The 25,989-nt window shown below is 39.2% G+C and overlaps 1 protein-coding gene across 2 annotated transcripts in view; it reads left to right on the top strand.

The window, feature by feature from the left end:
- Window positions 1-25,989, top strand: part of LOC126470465 (gelsolin, cytoplasmic) — a 298,993-nt gene that overhangs the window by 259,528 nt on the left and 13,476 nt on the right. For both annotated transcript variants that reach the window (XM_050098324.1, XM_050098325.1), the window contains exons 9-15: window positions 569-706; window positions 17,487-17,604; window positions 17,681-17,940; window positions 19,856-19,994; window positions 21,187-21,281; window positions 21,358-21,480; window positions 25,664-25,912. In XM_050098324.1, the coding sequence (XP_049954281.1) occupies window positions 569-706; window positions 17,487-17,604; window positions 17,681-17,940; window positions 19,856-19,994; window positions 21,187-21,281; window positions 21,358-21,480; window positions 25,664-25,912 (1,122 nt within the window). The remainder of the gene's footprint in view (window positions 1-568; window positions 707-17,486; window positions 17,605-17,680; window positions 17,941-19,855; window positions 19,995-21,186; window positions 21,282-21,357; window positions 21,481-25,663; window positions 25,913-25,989) is intronic.

The raw sequence follows: 25,989 nt of genomic DNA, 5'->3' as shown, positions 1-25,989 counted from the left end.
TGTTCATAGCTTGCTGCACCACTCACATTTTAAACGTGTTGATTTGGTAGTGGTGGCGGGCGGGATGGGGGGGTGGGGGGCACACACATGGAACTGCGCAAACCCAATAACATGTATTGATGTTGAATTTGTGGAAATAGCGTACTTTATTATGAATAACAGCACTCAAAGCATTAGGGTCTGCCTTATTCATGCATGTAACTGTAAACATAACTGTACTACTTAAAAAAAAAGTTTTCTTCAATATACTGATTATCAATGTACAGTGCATATATTTTAGAGGTAAGACTTACTAATTGAACACTACTGATATTAGGTAGTGATCAAAATAAATAACTTTCAATAATGCAGTGTTTAAATTATTTTGTTTGTCAGCTGCTACACCATCCGAATGAGCAAATCTCAGACATAAAAATTTACTGTTTTCATATTTAAAAAAATATATTCTTTAAGGTTAGAATTGATAATTTTTGAAAGTTCTTACCTTTAATGAGTAAAAGCATTGATGACTGATTTGTGTAATGAAAATCACTAATTGCATTGAGTAAAACTGTTTAAATTTTTCCAGGACTGCTTTATTTTGGATACAGTGACATCAGGAATATATGTCTGGATTGGCCGACGTTGTACAAAGGATGAAAAAGTGGAAGCAATGAAAAGAGCTCAGTCATTTTTGACAACAAATAACTATCCTGTGTGGACAAAGGTATGTTCAAAAGTTAAAATGAGCTGGTAAATCTGTAGTTAATTTTTGCTTCAGAAATTAACATGTCTTCTCTTGTAAAACTTAAATATTAAAAAAGTTTGCTACCTTTCAGTGTACTACCTCTAGACCCTATTTCAATAAATAAAATGCTTCAGGGTATGTGACCACACAGTGATATGAAAAATCTGCAGATACTTTAGTTGCTAATGTAGGCAGCATACACCAAAGTGACTAATTATTGCCTCCCTATTTCTGCAGTTGAAAGAGACTGCGCATTAGGTGACGTAGATGGGGGGGGGGGGGGGGGAGGTAGTAAGTGCTTTTGCTAGGAATAATTGTTAATTTTATTGGTTGTCATTGGCAAATTGAGACCTAAGGGTTAGTGAAAGTCTAGGTAAAATGCACACATGGTGTGGTTTGTGTGCCTCGATGGTACAGATGGGTATACCATAGGTGTAGCCTCAATGGAGGGGTGTGTATGGCAACCCGTGGATCCTGAAGAGGGGCAGCAACTTCTCAGTAGTTGCAGGGACAACAGCCTGGATGACTGACTGACTGACATGGTCTTGTAACATTAGTCAACATGGTCTTTCTATGCTGTTCCTGTGAAAAGTTGAAATCAAGGGGAAACTACAGCCATTACTTTTTCTCTGAGGGAATGGAGCTGTACTATATGCCTTAATAATGATGTCCTCTTGGGTAAAATATTCTGGAAACAAAATAGTCTGGGCAGGGACTATTCAGGGGGATGTCAGGAAAAACAAAATGGGTGCTTAACAGGTCAGTGTGTGGAATGTTAGATCCTTAAATTGGATAGGTAGATCAGAGAATGTAAAAAGAGAAATGGATAGGTCAAAGTTGAATGTAGTGAGAATTAGTGAAGAGTAATGCCAGAAAGAACAGGACTTCTGGTCAGGTCAGTAATGTGTTGTTAGCACACAACCACAAAGGGGTAATGCAGGATTAGGCCTAATAACACAGTAAGCTACTATGGGAAGCATAGTGAACACACTGTCATATCCATCCCAGACACAAATCCAATGCTCACAAAAATTGTTTGTGTGTTGGCTAGTTCCACAGATGATGAGAGTAAGTATGATGGGATAAACAAAGTCATTCAGGTAGTTAAGGTAGATGAAAATTTGTTATGGGTGACTGGACTTTGATAGTAGGAAAAAGAAGAGAAGGGGAAAAAGTAGGAAAAAAAGGCAAGGGAAAGAAATGCAAGAGGAAGGTGCCCTATAGAATTTTGCACTGAGTGTGATTTTTATCACAAAAAATGCTGTGTTTAAGAATTTTAATGAGGAATAAAAACAGTCAGGCAGTTGCACAAATTTTATTACATTGACCTGGTTTCAGTACCAACTATACCTTCCCCAGAATTAGTTAGTTACCTATACTTTTTTTTAATCATCATAGGAGAATAATGGCAAAAACCTTAAGTAGCGCTATAAGTATTAAAAACAGAAAAAAGTACCACTTACAAAGATTCACATTGCATGGAGAGAGAAAACATGACAGTCAAACAAGTAAAAGTTGCCTTTTAAAACCAACATTAAAACCATGAATATAGCAAGCCACTGGGATTGACATATGGTAGGTTTGTTGACTGATTTTGCAGCTATGTGGAAACAGCATGGTGTGTGCCACCTATGGGGAAGTGAATAGTCTAGAGCAGCACGAATTAACAAAACAGTATTATTGTAAATGAAAATAGTTAAGAGACCAAGCCTAATAACAAAAATGTAAAAATGGGTAATAACTGAAATATACAGGGAATGCTGTAAAATGAAACAGCAGTTGTTATTGCTATTTATAAGTAAAATCATCTTGGTTTTCAAACTGCATAAATTTTAATAAAATTCTTGAGCTTTTAATGGCCATCTCTGCCATCATTGTCAGGAGTAAACCCACTCACTACCAGGGCTGGCACAGTTTTCCACTTCTTGCCATCCAGTGGCCTCTGCCACTGAAATGACTCTTGTACAGAAGCTAATTGGGCAGCTTATGGCAGCTCCGGCCCACCGTGGGACTGTTGACATCAGGTGGCGTGAGGGGCTTGGCACCACATTTGAAGCTGCTATTCCTGCCCCACTAAAAGTGTCAAGCATTCATTGTTGCTTCCTTTCAACATCCAAAGCCTGCCTTCATGCTCTCTGGCCTCTGTTAAACTTGCTGCTGTTCATTCTAATCTCCCCTGTCTCGTTTATAATGGAGTCCCAGTATGTTTTCAAACTGTATTTTCTGTCTTTTTTCCAAGCAACACTCAGCCATGGTCGACTACTGAAGCTCCCTTGTTTAGTGTGTCGCTTATACTCAGTACAATGCTATTCAACTGTGCAAATTGTTTGACCTATATAGATGCTACTGCATTTGCAAGGGATACCATACACACTGGGCACACGCAAAGCCATGTCACAAGGTGTAGCATATCTCATGTCCTGTTGGCGAGCTGGAACACTGGTCTCAGTCCATGTCACTGTAACACACGAGTTAGCTTGTCGCATGTTGTCCCACAGTCGCGAATTTCTTCATGGAGCACTCTGAGGAGCAGGCTCTGAACTCAGTGGCATTGCTTCTGTCTTGCTTCCTGAGATACAATGACACCTTCCTGATAGGGTTCATGGTGAAAATACACTGCAGCAGTTCATAGATCACATGAATGGTGTCCATCCCAACATTAAATTTACCATCGAGATAGAGAAGGATGGCAAGCTACAATTCTTGGCTGTTTTTAGGTTAGCAGATGGCAGGAGGCCGCCTTGGTCACTCACTGTACAGGAAACCAATGCACACTGGTCGATACTTGAACGCCAATAGGCTTTAACCCCCCTGTACACAAGAAAGTGGTCATGCACAAGTTAATACACAGAGCAAAAGTTCTCTGATGACCACCCATAGTCTGAATTGCAGCATTTGAGGCACGTGTTCAGAGAAAATGGTTATATATATATATATATATATATATATATATATATATATATATATATATATATAAAAAACAAAGATGATGTGACTTACCAAACGAAAGCGCTGGCACGTCGATAGACACACAAACATACACACAAAATTCAAGCTTTCGCAACAAACTGTTGCCTCATCAGGAAAGAGGGAAGGAGAGGGAAAGACGACAGGATTGGGTTTTTTCTGTTTTCCAAGCAATGCTCAGCTATGGCGAACTTATCACACTTCCTTTGCTCAGCTTGTCGCTTGCGCTCAGTATAACATGGTTCAACTGTGTGAATTGTCTGACCTATATAGATGCTGCAGCATACACGAATGACACCATACACACCAGACACACAAAGAGCTAAGTCGTCTAACAGGGTGCAGCGTACCTCTGATCTTGGGGGAGGTGCAGAAAACTGGTCTCAGTCCATGTGTCTGCAGCACATGTCCCAACTTGCTGTTCACTGCCCCACAGAATGGCAGGAAAGCAACCAGCTTGGCCTCTTCTGCTGATTCACAAGGCGTTGTTCTTCTGTGGCACCTGAAAGGATTTCCGATCTCTCTCTCTCTCTCTCTATATATATATATATATATATATATATATATATATAGAGAGAGAGAGAGAGAGAGAGAGAGAGAGAGAGAGAGAGAGAGAGAGAGAGAGACATCGGAAATCCTTTCAGGTGCCACAGAAGAACAACGCCTTGTGAATCAGCAGAAGAGGCCAAGCTGGTTGCTTTCCTGCCATTCTGTGGGGCAGTGAACAGCAAGTTGGGACATGTGCTGCAGACACATGGACTGAGACCAGTTTTCTGCACCTCCCCCAAGATCAGAGGTGTATCAACGTACTGGGATTGCATTATAAAAGAGGCAGCAGAGATCAGAGTGAACAGCAACTATTTGACACACTTAGAAGGGCATGGGGATGGGCTTTGGATGTTGAAAGGAAGTAATGATGAATGTCTGACACTGGTAGTGGGATGGGAGTGGCAGTTCCACATGTGCTGCCAGCCCTTCGTGCCACATGACTTCACTTGATCCTGGGGCAGGGCAGAGTTACCATAAGCTGCCCAATCAGCTTCTGTGCACGCGTCATTTTTGGCCCTCTTATTGGTGTCAGAGGCCGTAGTCACAGCTATATAAGTGAAAACACTGCCAGCCCTGGCATTAAGTGGTTTTACTACTGATGAAGATGCCAGAGATGACCAATGAAAGCTCAAGAATTTTATTTGAATTGACGCAGCTTGAAAACAGAAGATTTTTTTCGGACATGCTGCCTCAAAAGACTTGAACACTGTCCTGAGCTGATGGTGTTAAAGTGCTTAAAATGAACAGAATTAACATAATAGGTATAAAAGCTATGGAATACAATAAAAACAATTAGGAGGAGGAAAACATTGTTTGAGAACTGTGTGTAAAGACCTCCAGCGAAAGAATGACAATATGTCACACAGTTGTGACTAGTGGTTTAATGCCATTAAAGAAATATTTATTTCACAGTGGTAACTATTCACTGAGAATGAGACAATCATCGTCAGACATTTGCATAAAAATTTCCAGTTCAAGAATATCAAGCCTATAGCCTTTCTTTCCTTTATGGAGGATAGTAACTTAACACTCAATTCAGTTTGTGGCCTATTATTAGCAGATTATTTTCAAAGGATGAACTCTGCATATTATTACTCTTTCTTCGTAATTAATGCACTTTATATCTGATAACTGATGGCTCTTCCAGTGTGTACTACATAATAGATTGACCAAGTGTCACAGGTGATTTTATAAACCCTTGAATTATGCAAAGAAGTTATTCTACAATCTGTTTTTAGTGGAAAAGGCAACTTTGCATCCACATCTTGAGTCTAGCAGATGACAAATTCAGTAGGAAAGGTCACAAAGTATGGACCGAGAGAATTTTTTTGCTTTTGTCACTGTCAGTATTAGCAATATTACTTAAAGTAGTGACTCAGCTGTTAGTTTTTACTTTGAAAATATTATCAACAAAGGAAGTCTCATAACCATTGTTAACTGTTATAGTGTTTATTAAATTTATTTCAAATTATTTTTTTGGGTTATAAAGGCGCTGAAAGAGACCTAGGAAAGGCTTTGTTATGAGATTGGGGATGTGCAGAACTGACAAGAAAATTTTAGCCTATCCTGGTTCTTTTGAAAAATGACAAAAGAGATGTTAACTTTATAGTTAGTGAGGTCTAACTAAGTAAGCTGACGATTCTCATTTTGTAGTTAACAGGTGAAGTTAAGTTTTTCATAAAGTTCATTAAAAATCTTAAGTGCATGATAAATTCTGCTATTAGGTCCACTGCAGATAATCAGAATGTCATCTACATACCTAGAATATGATTGAATACCCAGATTTGCAGCTGAATAATTTTTTTAAAAATTTTCCCTGCTGTGCATTAATGATTTTGTGTGCTAGAATGCTGCTAATGGGTTGCCCATTGTAAGGCTGTCAGCTTGTTGGTACATTTTCCCATTAAATTCAAAGTAGTTGTGTTTCACTATTTCAAACAAGTTAATGAAATCAGTGCAGTAGTGGAAATCAGCATAAAGGCATGGATATTTGTAACAAAATTAACATTATCTGATGAAATAATTGTGTGCAGTGTATATGTAATAGTATGAGAACCAGTATACTGACAAATGCAGTCATATGGTATCACATATGATGTCAGCAGTATGGTAGATAACAGGACATAGTTTCAGGTGGTAGAATGTGGAGCTCGGTATAAAGGCAGTTGACCCTGTGCATACGTGCCTTTCCTGAAGATGGGAAATGGGCATCACTAGTGCCAGAGCAGGTTGTGTACATAAAACAAAATTGTTACAATGACTGACGGAAAAAAGTTTTCATGTAATGAAGAATCAAATGACACTCTAATCAACAAATCTCCAAGAAACTGAACTGTTAAATTGCAGTGACTTATAATTCAGTTACTTTGGGCACACAATATGGGCAGAATGGAAAATGTGGACAAAGGAGAAAATTATCTGAGACATCAAAACCCTTACTTTTGTGAAAATAGAGGATGACAGACATTTATTCTTCTCAACTTGTTGGTGATTTATGGTTACCAGTAACTGCCAGACATGTACAGCAAATTTTGTGAAACAAACAAACATCGTACATTCAAGAAACAACTGCAGAAAATTGCTCTAACACCCAAACATAAACAGACTAGATTGGAGTTTCCAGAATTTAGTAGGTCTATATAGTATTTACGATACTTTCTGAGCTCATCTTTTAATTTTTTATTGCTCAAATTATTTAACACAGCATACTCATACCGTCTTAGTTTTTCTCTAGCCTCACCGAATGAACTTGGTATCCAGTTTCAGGTTACAGCACGTGACTGAATTCTCTTTTTTACAAATGGGCAGACTTGGTTGAGAATGTAGTATAGTTCAAATGAGAATTTGCCATAACTGTAATGTGGTGTTAGAATATGGTTCCAATCTACATCGCTTAGCATTTCATTCAAACGAGTTAATTTTGGTCTGTATTCATCCTAACATATTTATAGCATTTATGTGTCGGAGCCTTTATGTTCACAACTAGTTCTACTTTGCGATGGTTCGACAAAGCACTTACAACAACAGAAGATGTAAGATCATAAAGATGAATATAGTGATTGTTATCTATTGCAGACTAGCATGTTCCAGTCTCCCTGGTTCTAGTATTTCTCAGGTATCTTAAATTATATTCAGGCAGGGTATACATGAATATACGAATATTCTAGTGTGTAACTTGTCTGCTAGTACATTTGTGTTGAAATCTCCTATAATTACTTACTTATTCAGGTGTGACATAAAAAATTCTCCATCATGTCACAAAACTTTGTTAAAAAACTTCAAAGTTTCTACTTGGGGGACTATATTAACATGTGGTTATCACATGTCATAGGCCAGTAATAACACACTTTAGATATCGTAAATACATTTATTAGACACTGAAGTAAGCAAGAACAATATGGAAGTACAAAAGTTGTGTGCCGAGAGAGCACAGGTAGTCCAAAGATGTCAGTGTCAAAGATAGGACACTCTATGCCAGAGGCTCCTCCCCACCCTCCTCCTCCTCCCCAGCAGTGGGGAGCATGGTGGAGGGAAGCTTCCTCGCTTGAACTTGTAACCATTGTGTCAGCACGGTGGTTGACGGCAGCAGCCAGCGCAAGTAGTAGGCGCGTCCAAAATCCGCGCTGCAAGAGTCCCGTGTGGCCAACTGCTGCGTAGATGGCAGAACGTCATTCAAAGCCAGGTCGGCAGCATCATGAGGCGGAGTGGCAGCGACGGCTGGCAGATCGGAATGCAGGTCGGAGAGGGAACATGCCGGTTTCAAGTGGTTAACGGACACAGTCAGTGGTCATCCATTTAGATCAATTATGGACGTATTCACGCCATGACACAACACATGGTGGGGGCCCGAATAAGATGTTTGCAAGGCCGCTCTTATGGAGTCATCATACAGCATCACAAATTCACACGATGCGAGGTTCTTGTGGACAAACACTGGCAGCGTGGAATGAGAGCTTGGCAGGGGGGTCACAGGCAAGCGATGTGCCCACGAACCCATTCAACAATGGTCAGAAGATCCATCAGCCGATGGTGCATTCTCCACGAACTCTGCTGGAAGGAGGAGGGGCTCTACATAGAGAATCTCAGCCAGCGCTGTGTTAAAGTCCTTTTTATGGGCCCAGTGGATGCTGATCAAGACCCAAGGAAGGGACTTGGACCATAACCCACCATGGCACATAAGTGCAGCCTTGAGAGTTTGGTGTCACCGTTCGACCAGGCTGTTCGCCTGTCGGTGGTAGACCGTGGTATGGAATTTAACGACACTGCAGGGCTCACACAGTCGAGCAAAGAGTGCGTATTCAAACTGTCATCCCTGATCAGTTGTGAGGGAAAGGGGACAGCCGAACCTTGCAACCCACACGGATACAAAAGAACAAGCGATGGTCTCGCCTATGATGTCGACGAGAGGGACCCAGCGGGTTACACGGTCGATGATTGATAATATGTTTCCGTACCCCTCGGAAGGGGGGAGTGGACCAACCACATCGATGTGGACGTGCTGAAGGCGACATCTTGGAACATCGAACTTGCCTAATGGAGGTTGAGCGTGCCTGCCAACCTTGCTCTGCTGGCATGGCGCGGGGCCAGATGAAGCGTTCAGTAACCAGCCTCGTCGTGGCCCACATTCCAGGGTGGGCCAAGTTGTGCAAAGCATTATAGACCCCGTGTAGAAGAGCGGAGGGTACCAAGGGGTGAGGAGTGCCCGTAGACACATCACAAAGGCCCGGGGTCGTCGATCCATGCAGGACATAAGGTTGGACACAGAGCTATGACTCGTCTAAAATTAATCGCTGTATATCGATGTCTTCGGTCTGAAGTCGGGCGAGCTCATCAAAGTTCAGTGGTGTGGTTAGCACGCAGATGTGAGATATGTAGTCTGCCACAACATGCTCTGCGCTGCGAATATAGCATGCGTCAGAAGAGTGCTGACAAATATGGTCCATATGACAGAAAAGTCTCGGCGGAAGTTCCGTAGCCAAGTTACGAATAGGGGGATGTTGTGACACTAGGTATATAAGAATGTGCAACCCAGTGCATTGCAATGTTCAGATCACAGCTCTAAAACTTCATCGGCACATCAAACCAAACCAAACCAAACCATACCAAAGGAGACTGCATAGCTGAGGGGTAAACCACATGTCTTTAATTGGGTTATTGTCCACGATGTCACTAGGTGGAATGCACTGTCCATGTAGTGGCCGTTACTGTGTAGTTGCACTCGACGTTGGCCATGTTGAGCTGGTTAAGGTTAAGTGTCTGGCAGTGTTGCCGAGAGTAGATAAGCGTTCACTTTTAACCAAATGCACATTAGGTATACTTCACCACTCATGGTTACAAGCACAGTTAATAGGATGTGTATCACTAGCACTGAAACACACTGACAGAACCATTGTTCTGAAGACATTGTGGGCTGGCACACAAAGTCCGTTAATGATGAAGAGAAGCACAAAATAACTCACTAATATACCGACAATGATGTCGGGGTCACCACTGTGGTTATCACATATTGTAGTTCAGTAGTAACACTCCTTAGACACCGTAAATGCATTTATTAGACACTGAAGTAAGCGAGAACAACATGGCAGTACAAAAGTTGTGCGTTGAGAGAGCATAGAACAAAGGTAGTCCAAAGATAGGGCACACTACGCCAGAGATACCACAAACATGTAACATAAGTATCACCACTTGGTATCTTTATATGTGCTGCACATGATTCAGTTGTCCATTCTAATGAATATTTACTCTCATTTACAGAATTAAAATCAAATGTGCTTTTTATATACATTGGTACCCCCCCACCTCTGATGGAAGACCTACAAAATTTATTAGCTGGTACCATGTTTAGAGGCTTAAAAAGTTCTGATTCGGCATCAGATATCCAGTGTTCACTAATAGCAAGTACATCTGGCATGGTTTCATGTACAAACTCATCTAAATGTTCATATTTGTTGTTCAGGCCCTATACATTGTGATGGATTATTTTTTAAGTTGTAAATACCTTGTTGTAGATACCTCTGCTTTTCCAACTTAAATAATGTCATTTCTCTGTTTATCTTGTGGTATTCCGTGTCTTTCTGGTTTCCTCTAAAAAATCATTTTGATAGGATGGCGTCACTGGCTTCAGTCTACTGTCTGAAGTTATTTTAGCTGACAGTGCTGGTTCTGCTGCTGTTATGGATGTTTCTGCTGTTGTTAATGATGGTTCTGTCGCCCTAACTGTCAATTTTGCTGCTGGTGTTCGAGCTGGCTCTGCAGTTGACAGAGATATTACTGTATTATTATTTGTTGTTGTTGTTGTTGTTGTTGTTGTTGTAACTGTTCTTGATGTTTTTACTACTTTTGATGGAGATACTGCTGCAGAAGTTGGTTCTGATTCTAGTGCTGCTGCTGGTGTCAAAGCTGGCTCTGCTGTTGATGGAGCTGCTGCTGCTGCTGCTGCTTTTGGTATTGCTGTTGCTGTAATTGTGTCTGATGCTTTTACTATTTTTGGTGGATGTACTTCAGGTGTTTGCTTTAAAACTTGTGGAGGTAGGGTGCTCATCACAGCTTGCTCTTCTTCATGTAGCCTCATTCTGATTCCCAGCAGCATAAGATAACTCTAAAGATTGAGCAATATTTAACACTTCAACCAAACATTGATTCTCGCACTGCAGCAGATGTTGATGAATCTCCTTGTCAGGAGCGAACCAAGTGACAGCATCATGGACTGTAGAATCAGCATAGGAATCATGATGAGCATTGGTAACAAACTGACACTTGTAGCTGAGGCCATGGTTTCCTTATTGTGGGACCTGCAGCATATGTCACAGTAGGACATTATGCAGAGAATCAGGAAACAGCATGCTGTTCTGATTCTCTGCATAATGCCATACTGAGGCCATGGTGTTCAGCTGCTCAAGCCCTGTAGGACTGGTGGAGCTGTTTGACAGTGATAGAACTCTACATGCGCTGCAATGACGTGTGTGTTTACAGTGATAATTTGGAAACAACTTACACGTTTTGTCGAATCAAAGTGATGCAGGTTCCTGGAGTGGGGCTAACTGGCACAACTGGTAGATCTGGTGAGAAATCAAAGAGAGGAACTAAACCTTAACATGTTCGCATCAGTGACACCAAAAGTGAGAAAGGGTTGCCAAAGCTGCTTCTTACAGGCCTCGTCTTTGGCCACATCATCGTAAGGAGGAAAGGGCGGTTGGAACACTGAGGGTGTGGAAGCCTGTATAGTCAATGTGGCAGACAAGTCCATGATAGCAGCTGTAATAGCCTGCTGCTCCTCCTCCTCCTCCTCCTCCTCCTCCTTCTCCTCTGGAGCACTTCCTCCATGGACAGGAGAACCAAAGGAACAACCAAATAGACAGAGCATGTAGAACTGAACATGATGCTCACCAACAATTTTGTTGCACTGTTAGAGAGGAACAACAGTATGACTACAATGAATCAAAGTTGATGCTTCTTCCACCTATAAGTGAACAACTTTTGACAACATAGACACAAAAATAGAAGCAATCCAGGTACTGATACAAATAGTTGCTCATAAGTATGGAGACAGTATGAGTGAGTGCCTGATGCACTATGCTTACAAAGGGGTGGGCTCAGGTAAACAGCATTGCAGATGTCGTAACGTGTGCACAAGTCATGTGGCCCACCACAGGCAACCTCTGGTGCTCAGCCTGCTGATATGTCATTGGCAGAATACTCGTGTAGCACTCCAGTGGCCTGGTGCCCATGGTGTATATTCATGTATTTTGCACATTATTATAGCCAGACAAAAATAATCCTGAATATTATGCCCTACTGTTGGGCAGATGACAAAGTATGCATCTGCAGAAATATTTGACTACTCTCCATGCGAAAAAAAAAAATGTATTATGGCAATGAAAGCAGTTTTAAAATTGTTTTTGTTGAGACTCCTTTCACACAGTAGGTGTCTTTATAGTAGTGTTGTTGTTAATGTTGTTGTTGTTGTTCTGATATTCATTCCAAAGACTGGTTTGATGCAGCTTTCCTTGTTATTCTATCCAGACCACCTCATTACTTCCCTGATTGACCCATCTGATTTACAACATTCGTCTGTGGTGTCATATTTAAAGAAGGTTCTATTCACTTCTTGTCTAAACTTTTGTCCATGTTTCACTTCATACGTGACTACACTCCATACAGATACTTTCAGAAATGTTGTCCTAACACTTAACTATACTTGATGTTAACAAATTTATCTTTTTGAGAAACGCTATACTAGCTGTTGCCAGTCTGCAGTTTACATCCTCTCTACTTCAACCATCATCTGTTATTTTACTTCGCAAATAACATAAGTCATCTACTACTTAAAGTGTCTCATTTTCTAATATAATTCCCTCAGCATCACCTGGTGTGCTTAGACTAAATTCCATTGTCCCTGTTTTGCTTCTGTTGATGTTCATCTTGTATTCTCCAGTTTTTTCTTATTTTCCTTTACTGCCTGCTCAATGTACAGATCGAATAACATTGGTGATAGGCTACAACCCTGTTACTGCTTCACTTTCATGCCCCTTCACTCTTATAACTGCCATTTGGTTACCGTAAAAGTTGTAAATAGCCTTCCACTCCCTGCATTTTATCCCTGTTAACTTCATAGTTTCAAAGAGTATTCCAGCCAGCATTGTCAAAAGGTTTCTCTAAGTCTGCAAATGCTATAAATGTAGGTTTGTCTTTTGTTTGCCTTTCTTCCAAGATAAGGATAAGTATTGTTTTGTGTGTTCATACATTTCTACAGAATCCAAACTGACCTTCCCCGAAGTCAACTTCTACCACTTTTTTCAATCTTCTGTAAAGAATTAGTTTTAGTATTTTGCAACCATAACTTATTAAACTGAGAGTTAGGTAATATTTGCTACTGCCAGCACCTGCTTTCTTTAGAATTGGAATTATTATATTCTTCTTGAAGTCTGGGAATATTTCACCTGTTCCATACATCTTGTACACCAAATGTCAGGCTTTCCGAAGACTGTCAGTAGTTCTGATGGAATGTCATTTACTCCTAGAGCCTTGTTTTGACTTCGGTCTTTCAGTGCACTGTCAAATTCTTCTTGCAGTATCATACCTCCCATCTCATCTTCATCTGCATCCTCTCCCATTTCTATGATATTCCCTTCAAGTTCATCTCCCTCGTATAGACCCTGTACATACTCCTTCCACCTTTCAGCTTTCCCTTCTTTGCATAGGACTGGTTTTCCATATGAGCTCATGATGTGGATACAGCTGCTTCTCTTTCCTCTGAAAGTCAAATTTTCTGGCTGATAGTTTCTATTTTTTTCCCCAGTGAAAGGTGCTTCTAAATCGTTACCTTTGTCATCTAGCTATTTCTGGTTAGCCATTTTGCACTTTTTGTCACTCAGTTTTTGTACATTTGCGTTCTTTCACCTGCTTCATTTGCTGCATTTTTATGCTATATCCTTTCATCAGTTAAATTCAATATCTCGTTTGTTTTCCAAGAATTTCTACTAGACAGTGTTGTTTTACGTATTTGATCTTCTGCTGCCTACACTATTTGCACTCTTAAAGCTATCTATTCATCTTCTACTGTATTCTTTTCCCTTATTCAAGTCAATCATTGCCTAATGCTCCCTCTGAAACTCTCAACAATTTCTGGTTCTTTCAACCTATCCAGGTCCCATCTCCTTAATTTCCTACATATTTGTAATTTCTTTAGTTTTAATTTACACTTGATAACTGATAAATTGTAGTTACAGTCCACATTTTAGTAGAATAACATACTAAATTAAAATGTGGACAAACATTAATGTAAAAGCCAGTCAAGTAATTATCAACATATAGCAGTATTTATACTTACAAAATGTAGAACTTGTATATGAACTGACTCATTCTACATTATAGTAACGCATTGTCGCTGTCATGTAAAAGTTATGCTCTACAGGTAAAATACAAAGTGTGTTGGCAATAATGCAGAATTTACAAGGATAAGGAAAGGTCTTATAAAATTTATCAGCAATGATTTTTGTTTTTACATAGTGTGACATTTGTCCCAAGTAGTGATAAAATAGTGTCAGTGAGTGAGTGAGAGAGTGAGAGTGAGAGTGAGAGAGAGAGAGAGAGAGAGAGAGAGAGAGAGAGAGAGAGAGAGAGAGAGAGAGAGGGGGGGGGGGGGGGGAATGGAATGGGATGGGATGGGGACAGGGACGAAACACAGGGACAGGGACTGAGACTGAGGCACATAGGGACAGAGAGATAAATAGTATTGGCAGCAGTTGAGAGATTTATACCTAGTAAATTAACAAATGATGGAGCCGATCCCTCCATGGTACACAAAACTGGTCAGATCATTGTTGCAGAAACTATGAAAAAAACATGCCAAATTTAAACAGACGCAGAATCTCCAAAACTGGTGATCTCATACAGAAAATTTAGATTTAGCATTGACCTCGATGTGAGATGCTTATAATAGTTTCCACAACGAAACTTTTCCTCGAAACCTGGCAGTAAATCCAAAGAGCTTCTGGTAGTATGTGAAGTATGCTAGTGGCAAGGCACAATCAGTGTCTTCTCTGCACAATAGCAATGGAGATACTATTGAAGACAGTGCTGTCAAAGCAGAGTTACTAAACACAGCCTTCCAAAATGCCTTCACAAAAAGAGGATGAAGTAAATATTCCAGAGTTTGAATCAAGTACAGCTGACAACATGAGTAATGTAGAAGTAGATATCCTCGGAGTAGTGAAGCAACTTAAATCACTTAACAGATAAGTCTTCTGGTCCAGACTGTGTACCAATTAGATTATTTCAGAGTATGCTGATGCAATACCTCCATACTGGACAATCATATACAACCATGCACTCGACAAAAGATTGGAAACTTGCACAGATCACGTCAATAATCAAGAAAGATAGGAGAAGTAAGCCACTAAATTGCAGGCTGATATCATTAACGTCGATATTCAGCAGGATTTTATAACATATTTTGTTTGAACATAATGAATTACCTCGAAGAAAACGGTCTATTGATACACAGTCAACACGGATTTAGAAAACGTCGTTCTTGTGAAACACAACTAGCGCCTTACTCACATGAAGTGTTGAGTGCTATTGACAATGGATTTCAAATTGATTCTGTATTTCTAGATTTACAGAAGGCTTTTGATACTGTACCACACTAGCTGTTTGTAGTGAAATTGCGTGCCTATGGAATATCATCTCAGTTGTGTGACTGGATTTGTGATTTCCTGTCAGAGAGGTCACAGTTCATAGTAACTGACGGAAAGTCGTCAAGAAAAACAGATGTGATTTCTGGCGTTCTCAAAGGCAGTGTTACAGGCCCTTTGCAGTTCCTTATCTATATAAATGATTTGGGAGACAATCTGAGCAGCTGTCTTAGCTTGTTTGCGGATGTCTTTTATCGACTAGTAAAGGCATCAGATGATCAAAACAAATTGCAAAAAGATTAAGAAAAGATATATGTATGGCACAAAAATTGACAATGGACCCTAAATAATGGAAAGTGCTAAAAGGAATCCATTAAACTTCAGTTACACAATAAATCAGTCAAATTTAAAGGCCATTAATTCAACTAAATACAGTTACGAACAACTTAAATTTGAAGGAACACACAGAAAATGTTGTGGGGAAGGCTAACCAATGACTGTATTTTATTGGCAGGACACTTAGAAAATGTATCAGATGGACTAAGGAGACTGTGTACACTACGCTTATCCATTCTCTTTTAGAATACTGTTGCGCAGTGTGGGATCCTTACCAGATAGGATTGACAGACTACATCGAATAAGTTCAAAGAAGGGCAGCACGTTTTGTATTACCACAAAATAATGGAGAGAGTGTCACTGAAATGATACATGATTTGGGATGGACATAATTAAAACAGACATTTTTCGTTGTGGAGGAATCTTCTCATGAAATTCCAGTCACCAACTTCTTCCTCCAAATGCAAAAATATTTTGTTGACGCCGACCTACATAGGGAGAAACGATCACCATGATAAAATAAAGGAAATTGGAGCTCGTACGGAAAGATATAGGTGTTCGTTCTGTCCACGCGCTATATGAGATTGGAATAATAGAGAATTGTGATTTGCAGAGTATCATGTAGATGTAGATCTAGATGTAGACAGAGACTGCTGCAAAAAGCAAGAGCGAGGGGTCTGGGCTTGAGTCCTTGTCTGACACACAGTTTTATTCTATCCGCTAATCATTGAACTATTAGTATAGTCTACACCATAGATTGAGAGAGTTACTTAAATGGCAGACAGTAAAAACACAAATGATCATAGAAGATAGAAGTGAAAGTTAGGCAGTTGATATGTATTGACATCAGTTGCATCAGATTGTATGAGCCATACAGTAATGAACTCCCAGTTCTGAATTGCAAAGGTCTTAAGCAAAATTGCTAGTAAGGACAGAAATGTGGACTAGAGCATTACAATGAGAATCTTGACCTTTATTTAGCTGCAGAGTGGTATCATTCTTACAGAAAATGTAACGTTATGCATGGCAGTATAGAATTTTTGCGTAGAATGACATGTGAGTTCGCTGTTATGGTTGACCAGGTGCTTTACTAGTGTAAAACTGGGATAAATAATAGTAGACATGTCAAGTATTCGAAGTGGAGATAAGTGGCGTGAACCTGTTAATATAGGAAGGATGCTAATGGACGTATTTGTAAGCTGGTTTTACAATAATGTTTTGCAGACTTCTTAGGTTATAGGAAACACTATATTTCGTTACCCATCAGTTGACAATAAATGTATGGATGTTGCCAGAGTGGGCACAGCAAGAAGAATGCTACATGGTTTATGGCATGATATAAGGAAACATGTTTGCAGATAAGTAGAGTAAGGAAATCTAGAGCACTTACAAGGGTAAGAGGTGTACTGATGTGTTTTCATACTGGTGACCTGCAGAGTTAGTGTGTAATGAGGACAGCATATAAAATACTCCTTCCTTTAAATACAGACATTAAAGTTTTATTCTGGCTAGTTACTAAAAAATTCCTTCATTGCCATTTGAAATATGGTTTTTCTTAGCCATATTGTTTGTACTTCAGTGGCTCCTTTCCTAAACTAAAGAAATATTCTGTAGAATACTCTTTAAATTGGTGATGTTAACCGAAGGTGGTACTGCTGTGAGAAGTACTGAGTTCATCTGCAGTCAGTACAGCCTACTACTACTACTATTCTGCCCAGTGTACTTCATGAAAGACATGAAAGAATTTCAGTATTGCTTTCTTTCCCCTCCAGGTTCAACGAATAGTAGAAGGTGGGGAACCATCAACATTCAAACAATATTTCAGTGGCTGGAGAGAGGCAGGTGATCAAATTGGTCTAGGAAGGATCTATACAGTGGAGCAAATTGCAGGTAAGTTGGGAGAACTAAAATCTTTAACTCATCCCAGTTTACATATAATGTTTAATTAATTATTTTTTGTCACTAGCAAGCATGCCTGAGCCAGATTTTGATCCCAGCTCTCTACATGCCGAAAAAATAAGACTTCTAGCTAAGAATGCTGGCAGAGCCTTTGGTTTTATGCCTGATGATGGATCAGGAAAAGCAGAAGTATATCGAATTGAAGATTTTGAATTAGTGCCAATTGATCCTGCTACATATGGAATGTTCTTTGGTGGCGACTCTTACGTGATAAAGTATACATATGAGAAAGACAGACGAGAAAGCTACATAATCTACTTCTGGCAGGTATGCAACTCGCATAAACAAGTTACAAAAAGTGAGAGGAGAATGAATTTGCCGTGGACTTCAATTAAATGATCTTAAGTTTTTTTATTGGAGCAAGATAGATTTTGTGGCTACTGTACAAGTCTCATCTTCAGCTATACCTATTTGCATTAAAATACTATATGTATTCTCATTCATTCTGCCTTGGTAATCAAACTGCACTTACTTTTCATGTGGGTAAAATATATTTAGTATATGTAAAGAAAATACAATGTAAACTGGTTTATCAGTTATTGTTATTGTTATTGTTATTATTATTATTATTATTATTATTATTAGATTTGCTGATTTATTATATAAGGTTCATCCAATTTATTGTTTAACTAATATTGTGCAAAAGAGAAGCAACAATGTAAGTTATAGTGAAAAGTAGTTTGTTAGCATGAAAACATGGATCAAATGAAAAGAAACTTCATTAGTCCCTTAAACATAAAATTTGTTGGTTGATACCACAGCCAAAATTGTATACACCTGAAAATATCATTTTTTGCAAAATGAGGCCAATAAAGGTCTTCCTTCTGGCTCTTAATGTTTTTACTTACCACGTTAAATGCTCTGTAAAACTAAAATTGAAGTTAAATCTCTCTCTCTCTAACCACGGAGACCAGATGGCGAGCAACTGCACCTGGTGGGAGCAGTAGTCTGAGTAGTGGAGTGAAGGAGGAGACGTGTGGGGAGGGGGGAGAGCAGGATTTGGGGGGGGGGGTGTTTCTTGTGAGAGCATGAGGGGGACATGGTGGGGACAGGGTAGGGCTGCTAAGTGCAATTTGGAGTTTTGCAGGGGGTGGGGGAGTGTAAAAGGAGCGTAGTAGAAGAGGAAAAAGAGAGACCGGTGGATGTCTTAATGGAATATAAGGCTGTGTAGTTCTAGAGTTGGAGAAGGGAAGGGGATAGGTGAGTGAAGTACAGGGACTAGTGAAGGTGAAAGACAGGGGTTACAGGAATTTAGGATGTATTGCAGGGACACCTGTCCAATTCAGAAAGTCTGGTGTCAGTAGAGAAGATCCACATGCCCCACTTTTCTTCCTACCAACACTAGCCATTATGAATGGTACAGGTGGTAACTCTCCCTTCAATATATCCTACATTCCCATAACTGCCTGGCCTCAACCTTCACTAGTCCCTGTCCATCCCCCACCAATCACACTCTCTGCTTATACACCAGCCATATGCAATCTTCTTTTCCACTTGCACACAAACTAGTCTCTCCATTTTTTTGCCTCTTATCTACTTCTCTACTTTTCAGCTCCCTCCTACTCCCTTGACTGCACTTTCAAGCCCTGCCCTGTCCCCACCACATGCGTGTGTTCTCGCACAAGCAGGACTACAGCCTCGCACACCCCTATCATGGTGTCCCTCACCCTCCCTGCCACAATCTTCTCCTCCCCCCCCTCCCCTCCCTCCCCCTCCCGACCATCACCCAGATTGCTTCTCCCATCAAGGCGAGTTGTGCTTGTGACAAAATTGTCCTTTTTCCTACATTAAAAGAAGGCCTTTTGTTTGAAAGCTCGCATTTATAGCTCTGGTCCCCCCCCCCCCCCCCCTCCCCCCAGGCCTCTTATCATCTCCACTATATGATGAATAGCTATCTCTCCTTTTTGTAACATTGTTGTTATTAGATCTGGAGATCTGGCAGTCACATGATCAAATGCCTCATTAGAATATCCAGTCAGCCATATTGGCACTTTCAATTCATTTCTTGATGTTTCAGATTGTTTTCTACATTCATTGTTGGAGTGAATGAGAGTTTCGGCACGAAGTAAAACAAAAGTTCTGTAGGAGAGGAAACTTAAATCTTTAATGAAGATCACTGAGATGATGATGTATGAATTCTGTGAAGTTAAATGTAGTTTTCATGTATTAACGTGCTTTTCAGGGCAAAGATAGCACTCAAGATGAAAGAGCAGCTTCTGCAATTCATGCTGTAAGACTTGATGATGAAGTTGGTGGAAAAGCTGTTCAAGTGAGAGTTACACAGGGCAATGAACCAAGGCATTTCTTAAGAATATTTAAAGGTAAAGGTCTATTTTGCATACCTTCTGATAAACCACCATCTGTTGCATACAGGACACTATTAGTATGACACAGTGTGATGCAATGCTCTGCTGTGGTATGTTAGATTGAGAAGGCAGGGCAGTAATAGAAGTTAATGTTGAGTATTTTATATGCCAACCTAGACATTTTAAGGCAATAACAGAATCTTCATAGGGAAGATCTTTCTTTTTTTTCTTTTTTTTTTTTTTTTTTTTTTTTTTTTTTTTTTTTTTTTTTTTTTTTTTTTTTTAAAGTTTCTCAAGCAACATAAAGTGTGTGTTCAATCAAGTGATCACCACCATCCAGTTGAACATGTACTCGATAGTCGTGAAGTATGAAACGAGTCACTTTAGTAATCTGACAAAGCTTGTAACTCGAACTCTTGCTATTGTCACCAGTTAAAATTGTAGAAGGGGGAGACTGACAGATCAGCTGTTGCAGAACATCCTTTGCAGCCAGGAGACAGACCACGTTGTTTGATTGAATTAGAGTACTGGCAGCCACTAGTGGGTACCACGAAAAGCTATACAGAGGGGCCATAGAGATTGTAAAATACCACAGAAATTTCAATGGGAAGGAGAAGGGCATGAAATTGAATGAAGTTTGGATTTAGCATACTGGTCTTCCACCATTGGGACGATGATGATTGACAATGACCAATTGCGTTCGGGTATTCAAAGCATGTGACATCACATGACTGTGTGGAAACGCATGTAAATGGAATTTTACTGCACTCAGTAACGAGCCAGGGTGTGAATCAGACACTCAAACAAGCCATGATCCTCCTTCAAAATTTCCTCCACAGTTGGAGGCGAAACATTAGATTTAAATGTGAAATCCATTCAACCACAACAGAATAGTTGAGAACCTTTTATTAATTGTGACATTTTCCACTGTGAAAGGTCACATTTTACAATTACATTTTACACTATCAACAGTTACTTAAATTTGTAGAACATTCCACTTTTATTATGGGGAAACTAATTGTGGAAATTTTAAGTTAATAAATAAATGTAAATGTCCAGTGATTTGAGAATGTAATATTTTGTATTCAACAGTTTCATTGAATATTCCAGTATACACCAACTGAAATGCTGATAACTGTGATTTCTTTCTTTCTTCTTCTTCTTCTTCTTCTTCTTCTTCTTCTTCTTTTCTCTTTTTTTTTTCTAGGTAAAATGATCATCTTCATGGGTGGAAAAGCTAGTGGTTTCAAAAATTTGCGTGATCATGACACTTACGATACTGATGGAACAAGACTCTTCCAGGTTAGTTACCAAGGAAATTTTGAACATTTTTCACTTAAATAATAAAACAGCTATTATGAACACTGAAATTTTCTAGGTCCGTGGTACCTGTCCAGATGATGTAAGGGCTGTACAAGTTCCTGAAGTAGCGTCTTCTCTACAGTCAGATGATGTGTTTGTGCTGGAAATACCTGGAAAAACCTTTGTGTGGCTTGGAAAGGTAACACTCTTTAAGTCCACATTATCCCATATAAACATCTTCCATCAGAAGAAGATATTGGTGACAGACACATTCTGGTGATAATAGTGGCATAAGTGCTTACATAATTTAACTTTACTGACAGAGATATAGATTCAATTGGACTACAGCAATGGCTAAAACAAGAAGCCAATTAAGTGTTATAATTGGAAAGTTTACTTCTTGAGTCCCATAACCTGCAGTCTGTCATTTCCTCTGCAATCTTCGATGACACTGCAGATTATCTGTTCGTCACATGAGGTATCTGCCTTTCTTCTTTGTCCTGCTCCAGTTATGCTCTTTCTGCATCTTTGTTCTCTGAACTTGCGAAACTGACTTTTTCTTCTCATTGCACACTGATAATATGTTCACATTAAACAATTCCCAATTTTGTTCATAAGCATTGTGAACAGTGTGGAGGGCTAATACTGATACCTTAATATACATCCTAGTAAATACGGCTTGTTGATGCATTATTCCATTGCATGTGTGATGTGTCAGAAACTGTGAAGTGTAGATGGTTATAGTGAGACCACAGTCTCTGTGCTAAGCATGAGTTTGGTAAGGAGACATAATGCTGGCACACAGTCCACAAAGATGGCCTCGGAGCCTGTTTGTAATGTTTGATGGGCCACTGTCAGTAAGTCTCTCTCCCTATATATGTAACATCCAACAGAGGTTTTGAATTTATTTCAGAACACTGGGGCATAATTTAGTAATAGGAAATTCATATCAGTATTATGCTGTTTTTACTTAAATTTTGTTGATGGCTATTATCATTACCACCTGGTTTTGAGCAACTACATCCAGCGTGAATACCAGAATCACATATAACCACAGTTAAAATGAAGGCAGAACTTTTTTTTACATCAGGCTGATGTATTAGCAACCATTAAGACTACTTTCTCCAACACAAACAGTAATTTGGTAGGAGCACATTCTCACTGCTTGCTTCTATAATTTAAAAATGACATGATATTGAGATAAAATTAGACCATAGCTCAAACACACACAGTGTATGTATAGTACACAAGTTTCAAGGGTTGTATCGTGTGCTGATCACAATAACTAACAAACTTTTCCAAGCTCTTGCAACAAAATGTCTGTATGCAGTTTCCTGTTTAGTGTAACACTAATGTGCAGTATGGTGCATGAAGTTCTGCCCTGTGCTAATATTTCCATGTACATGTAAATTATACTAATTGTGTATCTCTTTATCTCAGATAGAAGCTCTTTTTTATTATTATTATTATTATTATTGTTTGTGGCAAACTTTTCACTCTGAACCAAAATCGTAAGAAATATTTTCCTGGATATCTGAGTTGTCCTTACCACTGATTATCAGTACCTTCGTAACATCTCTACACAAGGATGTAGCTTTGGGAGGTCATTTATGACTAATATAAAAAGATAGGACAAAAAAATGATCCCTTTGTGACACACAAATTGTACTGAGAGTATTAGATTGCAGGGTGCAGCCCCCCCCCCCCCCCCCCCCCTCTCAAACAAACTGTTTTGTACCACTCAGTTTGTTTCTAAACCAGTAACTGGTCATGGACAGCATCCCAAACTTCATATTGTTAAAGATTTGAGAGATCTATAATGACAAAGGTTTCTATTAACCATAGTGTATATCTACAGTTAGCTGCTATTGATGCTATTCAACTTGAGAATGTGTCAAGAAACTCAGTGTGTTGGCAGTGAACTTACTTTTGTGAAATTGATATAATGATACAATTAGGTTCATCAGATGTGTTTGAAATACATTTAAATGTCTTTAAAATATTATAATCTTTGACATTTCATCAGGTTTATTACAACAAAACTAAAATCAGTATAAGAGGCACAGAAGTCTTTGAAGCCACAGCTTACACATGTTGTTTCCCAAGCCTTCATGACTAACAGATGCTAAGTGTTTTGAGGGAGCTAACATTTAGTTTACCCACAGATGTAAAGTGAACAAGAAAAAATTCAGTGACATGGCAACATTGGGCAGGAATTAAACACACACACTTACATGTCAGTACAGGAATACAACATGTGAAATATCAATACAGATACAAGGCTGAAGTGGCAGTCTATAACAAATTCAAAGCAAATTTCAATAGCATGGTCACACACAGTCCAAAGAACATTCACATATATAGTCCACATCAAGTATAGATGGTTGTCCTAAAGGACAGTCCAGCATCGAGTGGAGTGAAATGAATATGTGCAGGTCTCATGCTGTGATATTGGTTTTAATGACTGGTTGTGGCCAGGGTGTGTGCTCCCCTTCAGTAAGCTGCCTTAGTTGTGTGTCCATCTATGGCAAGACTTGGTTATTGCTACAGAACAACATACTTTGACTCTTATATTTAAGATCAGCAACACCAACTCTTGAGCCTGTAAAGTTTAAAAATAGTATATAAATAATTCAGAAAGTATAGATTAATGTATGAGAAATCTAAAACCTTCCGAAATCACATTTAATCTTCCATTCAAAGTGTGAAAAAAAGATCATAAAATAGAAGAAATATCTACTGGTAAGTAGCATTGAACCTTTCACTTGGGATATCTCGGTTTTCATTTCAGTGGCTAAGAGTCAAACTTTGAAGCATCCCCAACTCTATTGTGGTTCCCTTTTTAGGTACTCCATGTCGACGTCTGCCCGTAGATACGTATCGTCAGTAGGTTTTCCGGCTTTACTTCCTGATGTGGCAGCAACGACTCTCTGATGAGGTGCGGGCCCTGTGTTTTGCTGTTACTGCGAGTCTTGTAAATATCGCCATTATTTAGTAATTTGCCCAGCTAAAACTCTCCCCTTTTATGATTAAGACAGCCTGCACCACCTTTCGGAGGGAGTGGGGACGTCAAAGAGTCATAAAAGTTCATATTAAGCAGTCCGTAAAACATGAAAACGTTCACTTCAGTTAGCGTGTTAGTTAATGCCTATGCTTTCCGCTAGATGGTGCTGACTTACTACTGAATAGCTTTGGTTCTGTAAAACCTTCACTGATTAGTACTAGGTAAATGAAATAAGTGCAACACTCTTGTATTTCACTTTCACTCTATATTCAAGGATTAAGATGGTGATGGATGATGGTCTATTTAAAAGGTTCCTAGCCTGGAGAAATCTAAATAGTTCGCAAATGCCGAAATGCACATGCTCTACATCCAGATTCGCAACTAACGGCACATGACACTTTCAAAAGTCCACACGTTAATATCTGAATACTGGTACCTCCGAATTCACTTGTAATTTGAGTTTCTGTCTAGTGCTAGATTGGAACCTTACGGACATATAAAGTCCTAAAATCCCCTTAATACTCCTTTGCTACCAACAGTCAGAGATCGTACACTACATTACTTTTAATCTCCATAATATTCTAACAGTTTATCGTGAATCTTAACACGATAAAGTCCAATCTAATTATTGTCTCACTGAATGACACGGGTTCCCCGCCCTTCAACGAAACAATCAAGGGAGAAAAAGGCGGCAATAATGATGAGCAGGCCTTTTTATAGGTTTTTCATCACAAGAGTTTAACGTCTCTGCCTTCTCCATGACGGAGCTTCCATGGCTTTGCGGTACTTAAACGTTAAACTACTTGTTGATATACTATAATTTTGATCTGCAATGACCGAACTCTGATTCTACACTCTTTTCCCCTCTAAAAATTCTATTCTTAATTTTAGATTATTCTTACTGTAGCTTTTATCACTCTAAACTGAACCGAGGTGTTACAACTTCCAAAGTTACATTATGAAAGATCTACTTAAATAATGGAATAAAAATGATTTATCAAGCGAAGTCCCATGTGAGTAAAGAAAAAACATCATTTCATAACCATGACCACAAAATTGGTGGAAAATCTGCAAAATATACGCAGGACAGCAAATGACCCAGTCTGCTTATGTTTAGTTAAGGATGACCAAATGTGGAATATATACTAACATTACACAAATGAAATCACTTCAGAAAGTCTTGAGAGTTTTAAAATTGTAGACATTATGACTGAAAAATATTATGTAAGATTGTCTTACTACAGCACACACAACTTATGAGCAATTATCTCATACTATATATATATATATATATATGTTCCTGTTCATACTGGTATATTTTAAATTTTATTAGTCATAACCAACAGAATATAATGACAAAAACAATTTTTTTTTCCAGCTTTCAAATGATGAGGAAAAAGAATTTGGAGCACATGCAAGTGCCCTTGTTTCACCAGATGTTACTGTAACTACTATAAATGAAGGAGATGAGCCAGATGAATTCTGGGGAGCTCTTGGAGGCAAGGGAGATTATCTATCAGAATTTGATGCTCAAGGAATTCCTCTTCTTGGACCCAGACTTTTCCATTGCAGGATTACAATTACCGGTAGATTCAGAGTTGAAGAGATCCCTCATTATAAGCAGGAGGTAAATGACAAATTGTTCTTATACTTTTGTGATGTTAAATTCTTGCTGATAATGTCAGGATGCAATTTTGGGAAAAA

Source organism: Schistocerca serialis, chromosome 3 (assembly GCF_023864345.2).
Source record: "Schistocerca serialis cubense isolate TAMUIC-IGC-003099 chromosome 3, iqSchSeri2.2, whole genome shotgun sequence".
NCBI classification, from domain to species: domain Eukaryota; kingdom Metazoa; phylum Arthropoda; class Insecta; order Orthoptera; family Acrididae; genus Schistocerca; species Schistocerca serialis.
This window is presented reverse-complemented; position numbering and strand designations above follow the sequence as displayed.